At 37.6% G+C, this 11,618-nt stretch overlaps 1 protein-coding gene across 1 annotated transcript; it reads right to left on the bottom strand.

Annotated features, from left to right (window-relative positions):
• Positions 1 to 1,415: 1,415 nt before the first annotated feature.
• On the bottom strand, positions 1,416 to 5,018 carry LOC130737381 (protein OBERON 3-like). The gene is made up of 2 exons (XM_057589127.1): positions 3,092 to 5,018; positions 1,416 to 2,197 (listed from the first exon to the last, which is right to left on the bottom strand). The coding sequence occupies exons 1-2, from the start codon at positions 4,869 to 4,871 to the stop codon at positions 1,647 to 1,649; spliced, it is 2,331 nt and encodes a 776-aa protein (XP_057445110.1). The 5' UTR covers positions 4,872 to 5,018; the 3' UTR covers positions 1,416 to 1,646.
• Between the last annotated feature and the right edge of the window lie 6,600 nt (positions 5,019 to 11,618).

Genomic DNA, 11,618 nt, shown 5'->3' with positions numbered 1-11,618 from the left:
TGAAGGGAGAAGCCTTGTAGTGGTTCAAATAACTTCCAGCTTTACTAATTGTAGAACGGTCCAGTTTCACTTAACTTTTCTAGGTGAAGTTTGGTAAGCCAAATAATGGAATGCGACCAAGGTTTGGAAGAGAAGTAGAGAAAATTGTGCTCTACAAGGAAGTAAAGCACAAAAGTGATGAATTTCCAACAGTACAATGTTTTCACAAGGAGGTGGTAGAGACCCTTAGGTTGGAAACGGGGGACATCTTGACACTGGCAGCTAATGCAATTCTATCAGGCACATATTTCCATTTATCGCTGATAAGCAGACCTTCAAACAGCGTGTTTGAATTCCACGAGCAAGTTGTAGATTGCTAGTGATCGTATGACTTGTATGAGTGGCACAAGTGAAGGTAAATTTGGCACACTCTCAAAGATCATTAGAGCAACCATTCTAGTCACTAAGCAACGCAACTCGCGTTTGAATTCGAGCAAGAGGATGTTGAATTTCAAGTTGAGGGGAACTTCGATTCTCAGTTGACGATTTCAGTTGTGATGGATAATGAAAAATTCAATGAAGTGTAGTTGATCCATGAAGTGCTATGGATGTGATGTCTTTCAGGTGCTTCATCTAACTATGATATGAAGCGAGAGATTTCGCGCCATTATTGACCAATTTGACGGGGTTTGTTAATTAAGCAATTTCCTCGGTTGGAGTCAAAATGCTTTTCAGTAACAATGAAAACTTGAGGAAAAAGTAAAACGATCGCAACATGCTTTTTAGTTGTCGTTCATATGCTGGAAGCAAATATAATCCTAGGTCGATTAACGTTATTTAACTTAGAAGCGATCATCTAGACTCAGAACAACTCTAAGTTTCGAGGCTCAAGATGGTGCAATGCAAACTCTGATTGGAACACGCAAGAAGAATAAGAGGAGTGTCCAATTAGTGTATTAATTTAAAAAAAAATGTATATATTCTTTTATATTTACTCTTTGTCATTTTCTCTCACTAGTAATCATTGTATTCATTATATTTTACTATACTTATTGATTTTCACCAATAAATGGATTCACTCACCATCGATATACTAAAAGTCATAATTAGTAGTTAGTAGATGAGTAGTATTTAATTGTAGGTGGTAATTAAAATTTTGGAATTGAAAACACACAATTAATATAAAGGGTATATATGGAAGAATATAATACTTTTTTGCTAGATTATTATAAATGGTCTTATATTCAGGAACATGAAAAATGTAAAACTATGTCTTATAAAAATGAACGGATGAAGTATTAGTTATGATCGGTTATTATAAGACACTTAGGATTATTCATAAATTGGGCAATTGAGTATTTGGAAGAGACCGGCTCTCGAACACCAGCAATTGCGTGACTATCAAGCGAGAACTCCTGTCAACTTTCTAAAATATATAACTTTACCTTTTTCAATACTTATTATCAACATTAGCAAAATGAGACTTACATAGCAATCAACCCTTACAAAAATCTCAATGGTTGAATTTATCAAAAAAAAGGTTATCTATTCTGAATAAAAAAGAAATTGCAGCAGATCAACAAATTAAATACATTATCCAGATTCTTAGAAAAATAATAAATATATAATTTTTTGAAGAAAAATAACAACAAATCCTAAACACATCGCTACTTTGTTACCTCCATTCTCTTCAACAAACTATCAATCTCATCTTGCATTCTCATTTTCATTTTGAAGTAATCAAAATGGGAATTTTTCAACATGTTGAGCTCCTCTAATTTCTTCCTCCGCCTTTCCTCCGTCTCTTGCAAACTCAGTTTTCCAAGCTGTTCAGCATACTCTTCTTCCACTTGCGCTGCCTTTGTCTTGATCATCCTATGGAACCCTTCTGCCTCTCTCCTCGCTTCATCTGCCTTGGTCTGGAACATTCTGGCTTCTGCCTCCTTTATCCTCACAATGCTCTCCAAGCTTTCAAGCCCACCTTTCCTTAACAAATCATCCAAGTCAAAATCAGTCTCATTTTTCAGTCCACTTGACATTGAGGCTTTGAAGTCTTTCTGATGGAGATCATTTGACTTAGAATGACTCAACTCATAAGTATATTTTAGAGAAGTAGATTGTGAAAATGGTGGTGCCTCCATTGTGAGGTTAGCCTGAGATGCTGACAAATCCTTTGAAGATATACCAGAAGAAGAAATGTCGGACAAGGCATCCGCATCTATTAGTCAGGAAAAAACAATCTAGGAAGTTAGATATCACAGATCAGAATTATTAAATCAAACTATCATCTATTGGTGATGTATTCAATCCTTTAAATGAATGCATTCAAAAGAACAACAATGGTTGTAATAAAAAGGAAGAAGGTAAATGATCACTGCAGTGATGCAATTGTAAGGTGACTGGAATTGATTCAGTTCTAAATATCTATTCTAAGATATAGCTACTATGTCCAAGGAGAGAAACATGAATTTGGTATCTGCTGGTTAAAAAGCGAGTATGTGCTGGTCTCGTTGTCTGTTATTATTACTTCAAAAAAAAAACTTCATATACCAGCGGTAATGTAGTATCACAACCGCGTCAGATAAATGTCTTCCTTATTGACAATGCTTTTAGAATACAGAGAAAAACAGGCCATTGCATTTTCATACACTTCCACTAAGTATCAGAAGAACAGCAATACCTTCCAGTTATGAGAATATGTTTTCATGCACCTAATTCAACAATATATACAGTTTAAGGATCCTATTAGTTAGTATATGAAGTGACTCAAACCCAAAGCATCATATACTCATTGTGCATATAACTCCTATTTAAGTGTTGTATGTATGCAGGGATGGACCGCAGTACATTAAAAATGGGTTGGTCGTCCCCCAAAAGAAAAAGTTCTCAATAAAGTGGTATTCAAATGTTGTATTCGACCCCAAAGAAAAAACCCAAAGAAAAATTTATAGTATCTTGTTCAATTAGTCATTCTTTATATTTTACTTAGTGTGTTGAATTTCTCCTCCTTACTCATTTTTCCTCATTCCGTCCCTGTATGTATGGTGTGAGTAACACAAGATTTTAATGATTGGATAAAATGTGTATGAAAGATCACAGCATAGAGACTTACAGCTGAAAAAATGTATGATGTACTTGCAGGCGTCACGAGGAGATACCAGTTTAGCTTGAAGCTTCAACAACATATCATCTGTCTTGATGTGCAATTCCTTCCCTTTGCGATCTTTGCTTGGGCGGAAAATCTTCCTTACACAGTCAAGCTCTTTCATCAACGTTTCTAGGCTCCAATCCTTAGCAAAGCACAGAAAGACTTCTTTAACGAACCCGAACATTTCTGAAGGGTGTCCACAGCCAACACAATGAAACTGCATCTCAAAGGTCCCTGAAGGACCCTTCAAGCTTGGCCCGGGTTTGATTAGATTCCTCTCAATGGCACAGGCAGCATGACACCAGTGGGAACAAACATCACAACCAACCCAACTACAAGTATTACTTGCACAATCAAAGCTCAAACAAACAGGACACATGCAAGAACTGCAAAATCCCTTATTTCCAGAGCAAATCTTGCAGTCACAGTCATCAACAGGAAGCAAGCTCTTGCAGTTCAAGTTTCTACATCTCATAAACAAGAAAACCTCCACCATGTCAGAGAATTGAAACTTACCTGATAAGAAACTTCCAAGCCGCATCTTGATGGCAGTTAAAATCTCCAATTGCTCTTTATGGCACTTCAAAAGAGCTTCTTTGGTAAGGTCAGATCTTCTCTCAAGCCGGTTCCGAAGGTTCACAAATTCTTCTTTCCCACCTGGAATTTCAATGAGGTTTTTCAAATACTCCTTAATTGATGCCACCACATCATCAGTGAACTCCTGAAATGTTAGTGCCATGGCGGGAATTGACTCAGAAACAATTTCTCTTAGAATTCTCTCAGGTCTAGAAATCTTCCCAATTTCTCTCAGATTCTCAGAATTCTTGCCCCTTGAGCCCTCTGATTGTTGAGCTTCAAATCTAGGCCTAGCAGGCAATTCTGAGGGGAAAATCGAATGGTTATTATCAGAACTAGTAGCTTTAAACTGACTAGTCCCACCACCATGATTGGCCAAAGCAACCCCATCTCCTATTGGCTTGAACCTGCTATGAACTGATCCATTAGTCCCTTCCCCGCAGTACCAAATTGGATTATCTTTGCTGAGTGAATACTCAAAATTCTCTGTCGAATTACGGGTAAATGAGCAACTTGGGTTGTGTGAAAAAGGGTGAGAATAAGAGTGTGACAAAGAAGCTGCTGTGTAATCATTTGAACATGAATTGATTGTAGTAGTTGAAGGCTTGCTAGGTTTTGGCCTAAAAGGTTTTTGACCATCCCCATTTTTTGAAGCTGTGAGAGAAAGTGCCACATCAGGCAAAGCAAGAGAGAGATTAAGCGTCTCAAGCTTTTGCTTCTTCCCCTTATCTTCTTCCCTTACACACTTTTCCTCAATGATTCTCTTTGAAGAATTCTCCCTAGTTTCACTCAAACTAAGAAAATCTCTTTCTACCCATTTCTCATCCTGATTGGAATTTTCAGAAACAACAACTTCTTTACCTTTGTAAGTCCCTTTCTCCAATGAATTCAGCAGGCTTCTATCTTTGTCTTTCTCAGCAAGGCCCAATTTTTGGTTATCACAGAGGTAGCTGAAGGTCAACTCTTGCAACCCAGAATTCCCAACCTTTGTGGAAATTGACTGAAACCCATTAACACCAACATCTGAATTTTTCAGATAATCAACACCTTTCTCTGGTTTTTTCTCCTTTTGGTATTCAAAATCATGGTGCTGTGACCCTTTGCTCTTTGAGTTATCCCCATCAGAGTCAACACCATTGGGAAGAAGATCTTTACCTCCTCCAATCATGGTGGATGGAACCTGACAAGGAGAAAGAGAGACAATGAAACTCAACAAAGGCAAAGACAATAAGCGAATAACAGAAACCAGAGACTAAGACCAAAACAGTTGAGACACACAAAACAGGGATAATTCCGAGAATAGGCGAGAATCTCGGGTGTTTTTATTCCTTAACGCCACTGAAGTCCACTCTGTAGCGCGTGGACTTGTTCATAGTTATTTAAATTAATTCTATTTTTTGTCCGTACTTCTTTATTTTCTTATAAGAACCAAACTATGTCCATAAAAAAATGTAGTTAAAGTAATTTATAGTATTAAAATTGTTTCCAATTAATATTAACTTTCCAAAAATTACTCCAACTCACTTTCTTAATTTCTATTTATCGTTAAGAGAGAGAAGAGTGAGGCAATTTTGTCCAAAAATGATTAATGCACTACAAACATCAAATTGGTTTTTTTAAAAACAATCAACGTGAACCTCTCATTTGGTTATTATAAAAAAGGAGAGGGAGTATTACACTCACTCTCTAGGACTTCCCTCCTTAACTCATATGTTCCGCAACTCTCAACACTTGAGTTATCATTCGGAGACAGATTAATTCTATTTAATATAAAATATTTATATATACTTTTTTCTAACATTAGAGCCATACGTGACATAATTTATAATTTTTTTTGAGTTGTAATTTATATTTAACAAAGGTGATTTTATTATGTTTTCCAAATATTTATTTTAAATGAGAAAAAAAAAATATTTTTATCTCTAGATAGCCATGTCGACACCCGTTTGAGAAATAGTTGCATTTCTCTCTTAACAAATATCTTAATAGTGAAACTTGTGTTTTCTTTCTTATAAAGGTTTAACTTACTTACTATTAGACCAATATATTTTTAGTAGATTAGAATTTTTTTTCATAGTAATTTATCTTAATAAATAATATTTTTATACTGTAATTTTATAAATATAAATGGGCTTAAATACTCCAAAAGTTCCTATAATTGTAAAGGGAATCAATTCTGGTCCTTAAAATTTTTTTCATCAAATGTAGTCCCTAAATTTTTTTTTTTTTAATCCAATTGGCTCCAAAGTGTGTCTGTTGCTTATATGTCAATTTTTTTTTGCCACTAAGCATTTCCACGTGGCTTTAAGCCTAATTAAAACCTAAATGAACCTCTCATCAAAATTAAATACATAATCTTCATCTTCATCATTCTTCAATCCTCAAAACAAAACAAGAATCAGAAAAATCCAGAGAAAAAAAGCAAGTACTCCCTCACAGAAACAGATTAGCAAAAGCTCAAAATAAAAACCCATCTTAGGCAACTCCTGTATCCTTCACGAGCCCAACAACCTTCACACTATATCTCCTCTAACAGGAATTTTTAGCAGCCAATCATAGGATTAGGAAGCAATAGATTTCAGGCAAGCCACCAGATTCATGGTCCATTCATAAATAGAATAAAGGAAGCCTTTAAACAAACCTTGTCCATCTTTGGCATCCTGCTGCAACCCAGAATTTAGGAAGAACCCAGGAGATTCCAGAAAGCAAAGCCGAGAAACTGAACAAGAGAATGAAGAGGAACTTGAATCTGAACGCCTCCAAAACCCACTCGCCGGAGAAGACGGCAGTGGCGGCGCCGGAGTTGACGGCGGCCGATCATCAAATTGATTTAGGGGTTTTGAAGCTGGCTTCAAGGGGAGTCTAGTCGTGATGTTGGTTTCACCTTTGGCTCAACCATCTCGCCGGAAAATAGGAGAGAAATTGACGTCGTCGTGGTGGTTCAGTCTCTAATTCTCGTCGCTTTCTCTCGTCGTACTTCTCTGCTCCTTCGTCCATGGGGCTTGTGGATGAAGCTCGTCGGAACAGAGGAGGCTACGGTAGTGGTGTGGCCGGTGGTGGCTCTGTTTCGTTCTTGCCGAAGACAGGGGGAGAAGAAGGAATATGCTTGAGTGCTGGTTGTCACGTTGGGGAGAGGAAGAAATAGCATGGTGGTATGGTGGTGTGGGTACTGCACCAGAAAAGGGAAGACAAGAAGGAGGTCGGTCGTGTGTGATGAAAAGAGATGACAAATTAGGGTTTTAATTTGGGTTTAATTTTAATTTCTTAAAATCATTTACACATATGCATTAAAAATAAAAAAATAATCAACCTGGAAATACAGATTGGACAAAATTCATGCCACATCATGCTCAAACACACTTTAGAGTCATTGGATTAAAAAAATAAATTTAAGGACTACATTTGATGCAAAAAAAGTTTAGGGACCAAGATTGATTCCCTTTACAATTATAGAGACCTTTGGAGTATTTAAGCCATATAAATAAGCTCTGAAATTTAATTCTACTTAGTTGCAGTACCTTTAAGTTCAATAAATTTTATTATTGAAGATAAACGAACTTAGAAACGGTAAAAATGGATGCTAAAAAAAGTTTAAAAATGATTGAGAAGAATATTATTCTATTTCATGTGTTTATACTTGACATTATAATGAAAGGAGTTGATGTTTTTTTCAAAACTAAATTAAAATGAAGTTCTAATAGAAGCTTTCTTAATTCAAACAAAGTCTACAATAGAAAAGGATAACTTGGCCAAATGATAAGCAATAAAATTATCAATTCTACAGACAAACAATAAATCACCAAAGGTGAAAACCAGAAATCAAATCATGACAGTCACAAATGGTAGTAGATAAATAAGAGCGTCCTCAGGGAAGTCTTTTTCCAGACCTAAAATAAAAAGCATACAATCAATCTCAAAACAGATACCATAGAAGCAAAGGTCGGAAGCCAAAGACAGAGCCTAGTGAAAGAACATAGCCGTTGTAAGCACAAAGGACAAGGCTGCAAGGGAAGATTAAGTAGTCGCCACAAGAACCTCTCCACTATCATCCCGTGAAATGAAGCCAAAACCAGCAAAGTTGGACACCGAAACAAAAGAATCAACGTTGAACTTCACCACATCTGGAGGAGGTCAAGTCCATTTTTGTAACACCCCGATTTCGGTGGCGTCACTTTAGTAACCAAAATAAACTTAATGCGGAAAAACGTAAATATAATTTTTTTTTTTTTGATAATAACTAAGACAAGACTGAATTAAATAAAACCCAACAGTAACGATAAACAGAACTAATATACAATACATATAACATTCTCCGCTGTAAGTAGCGACCTCGTCACGAGTAACCTCCAGTGACGGAAAGTAGAAAAGTGTAACGCCCGTAGGCAAAATGTACAATCCCCAAAATGTTAGGTCAAGTGTCAGCAACACAAGCCCTCAAAAATAAGAATAAGTCAGAGCTAGGACACTAACACCCAACCTTAATAGACTCTAATCACCCATCCCCCATACTTCCATCATCGACTCCCATCTGGTCATGCATGAAGTCCGGGTCCACGTCGGAGGCTCAATAGTAGTCATTTCGCTCCGGGTCTTCCCCGAACGACGAGGAATCACGGAAGAATCCACCAACGACATCTGACAAAAAGGGCATACATAGCCCCCCAAACACAGGTAGCACGTGCAAGGGTCAACTTACGGAATGTAGGATAGAGAATACAAGACACCAGATAAAGTATAAAGGGGTATATATATATATATGTTGTCTATATACATATAAGTTCTGCATTGTCTACCCTAAGGTTTAAACTTAGCATGTTATCAAATCTCTAGTACAATTCAATCATCCAAGCACATAACGATATCTATCAACATCTACTTATCAAAACACATAACGATGTTTATCAACATCAACTCATCAAAACACATAACGATACAATTAGAGTGCATGATATGTCAATGCAACGTCACTCTCGACGGTTCCAGAAAGAATAGGCTGGGCACGTTTGAGTCGGTCCTAACACTGGCATTGTGTCGACCATAACCCCGGAGTGTCACTTACAACCTTGACATAGCCGGATCAGTCCTAACCCTGCGGGTCGACTTTTCCCTCCGCTATGCCCGACAATCAACAGGTCGATTCTGACCTCACGGTCGATCATATCCCCCGTCGATGTCCGAATTACCCGAAGAAAGAATAGGCTGGGCACGTTTGAGTCGGTCCTAACACTGGCATTGTGTCGACCATAACCCCCGAGTGTCACTTACAACCTTGACATAGCCGGATCAGTCCTAACTCTGCGGGTCGACTTTTCCCTCCGCTATGCCCGACAATCAACATGTCATATATCAACATAATAAGCAATAACCACATAGCACTTAGCATATAAGGCATGCACCACACATCCTAGATTACCCACATAGCACATAGCATATAATTCAATCTCAAAACAGTCAGTAGATGAATCATCTACATTGTCAGCCGAAGCCTCAGAAAACATTTTTCCAATCATACACAAACAAGTGCATAAACAGTAAATCAAGTCGAATGCGTCGACACCTAAAGCATTAGCTAGTAAGGTAAGTTGCCCTTACCTCTAGTTATTCCAGCGTTCTCCTCAAACGTTCCTTCACAATGAGCTCCTTGATCTTCAGGAAATTCTTCAAAAGAACCTTTAAAGTAAAACCACAGAATTCTATCAAAATCTATCGGAAACTAAGCTATCGATACTTACTAAGGTTACACGAAGTGATCTATACTCTAAGGTACGATAATCTAGCGCGAAAAGACAAGTTTTCGGAAAAGGAAATTTCTTCCTCCCCCTCTAATAGGCTCGGCCACTTTTCACAATTAAGGGACTCGATTTTTCTTCGATCAAACTTGGTTCCTATGCTTTCATAAGCCGTAACTAAGGGTATTCTGAACTCGGAAAAATTATCGGATCAAAAACTGTCGCAGGGGTATTTTGGTCATGATTTTTAACTTAGGATTTTCAAAACTGAAATCCCAAAAATAAAATTTTGCAGGGACGTCACCAACGACGTTTATGACAACTAATCCTACTAGCACTAAGCTAAGGCGATAGTTTTCAGCCTAAAGGTTGAAGCTTTACTCCAAAAACTCCAAAACGGGTATTTTAGGCTAAAATTGATTCCGACGGAATTCCGGCGACATAACGGAAAATCTAATCCGGAAGAAGTGATCTTGGGCACATATAGAAGAGGTTTAGAATCAGAAATGAAAGATTCAGGATAGTTTTGCAAAAACCCATAAACTATCCACTCAGAAAACTCTACAGAAAAGCTATGGAAAAAGCGATCAGAGGTAAGGATTAGCGACTATACCTCGAAACCTTGAAGTAGCAACTGATTGATCGACGATCAAGCAAGAAATGAAGAAAATCTCTCCTCCTCCTCTCCTATGCAAACTCGCGGCCTTGAATGGGTTTTTGGGTGAGTTTTGTGATTTTTTTCTCATTTCTTGGCTATATATAGAAAATGGTAATTCGCGGGAAAATGAAAGTTTCGCGAATCTGATTTTTCCGGCATCATTCTCCATGAATTCTAAGATAGGTTTTGGCAAAGGAATTCCTAAGCTAAGAAGATGTCTCCTTGTATTTTTGGCAACTAATGCAAAGTCGGTGCAAAGTCGGTGTAAAACTATTTTACCCGATAAGTTGCTTTTTGCATCGAATGTCGGAATGGAAAACTTCCTTCTGAAGAAAGATTGAAATCATCAAGAGAAATGGGTGTACGCGTGTAGAATATTCATTTGAAGCTCTGAATAGATAAAGTCTTCATCGTCGAGAAATTCTAGGGTTTTGAAATACCAGGGATTCGGTTTCGGCAAACTTCCGATGATTGGAATCGGACGTTCGTAGATCCTAGAGTTTCGCCTCGAAACGATTGTGATATATGGAAAAAGAGAAGTTCTAACATTTCTCTGAAGATTTTTGGAATTAACTTCCGTCGTGCCTAAAAGTGAAAATTAGCTATATACTAGGGTTTCTGACCTAGGTTTAAGCGTAAAACGTTCGTGCTATAACTTTTATCGATCATAATGCAATCCTTGAACTTTTCCCGAACTTTCTCCTTCATAAATATATTTCATTTAATAAACTTTCGTTCAGGTTTCCCTTCACATTACATCAACCCTAATTAAATGGAAATCTCTTCCACTTATTCTAAGCTCAAAATCTTGGGTCTTACATTACTACCCTCCAAAAAGAAAGTTTCGTCCTCGAAACTTAAGGGTCAGTAATAGTTCTGGATATTATTCCTAGATCTTTTCCTCTAACTCTCACATAACACCGTCCGTGTCTTTATTCCAAATAATTTCCACTAAAACACTCTGCTTTCCCTTCGATTGTTTCACTCTTCTAGTCCCAATGTTGACCAACGGCGTCTCAAAAGACATATCGTCCTCTAACTCTCTGTTGTCTGGTTCGACCACTTGAATCGGTTCTCCGTTGGAAAGAATATTTGTTGGCATTCGTGCAATCGCACAACCTTAACCACTTGCTCCTCTGCCCTTGTTCGTCCAAAATACTGATTAGGAACTCGGTACCTCTCTATGCTCCGGAGTGAATGCTCAACTTGTCCTCGAGATGTACACCCATGATCCAAAATTCAACTCGATCGCTTGGTAACTCCTAGACGAACTATTCAATTGGAATCTACTAGTTCATTAACGTCACTTCCAGCTTCGTAACTATCGTCGCTCGCACCATGAAATCAATCTTCCCCTTAGTCTGTAAGATCAAGTTTTGATCTAGTAGTACAACTCTATGTTTTGATGATTACAAGTTAACCTTTTGATATGAACAATTGTGGTACTCTAACGTGTTTTTCTGAGTGTGCTATTTACAGGCTCTGACCTCAACTCAATCTCACACAAATCAGAAGCACTGTGTATAAA

Source organism: Lotus japonicus, chromosome 2 (assembly GCF_012489685.1).
Source record: "Lotus japonicus ecotype B-129 chromosome 2, LjGifu_v1.2".
Classification (NCBI taxonomy): Eukaryota; Viridiplantae; Streptophyta; class Magnoliopsida; order Fabales; family Fabaceae; genus Lotus; species Lotus japonicus.
Note: the sequence above shows the minus strand (reverse complement) of the source record. Positions and strands in the feature narration are given on the sequence as shown.

Coding starts and splice junctions, on each gene's coding strand:
- LOC130737381 (XM_057589127.1), bottom strand. CDS start 4,871: ATGATTGGAGGAGGTAAAGATCTTCTTCCCAATGGTGTTGACTCTGAT. Junction 2,198..3,091: donor CATCATACATTTTTTCAGCT/GTAAGTCTCTAT, acceptor CCTGACTAATAG/ATGCGGATGCCTTGTCCGAC.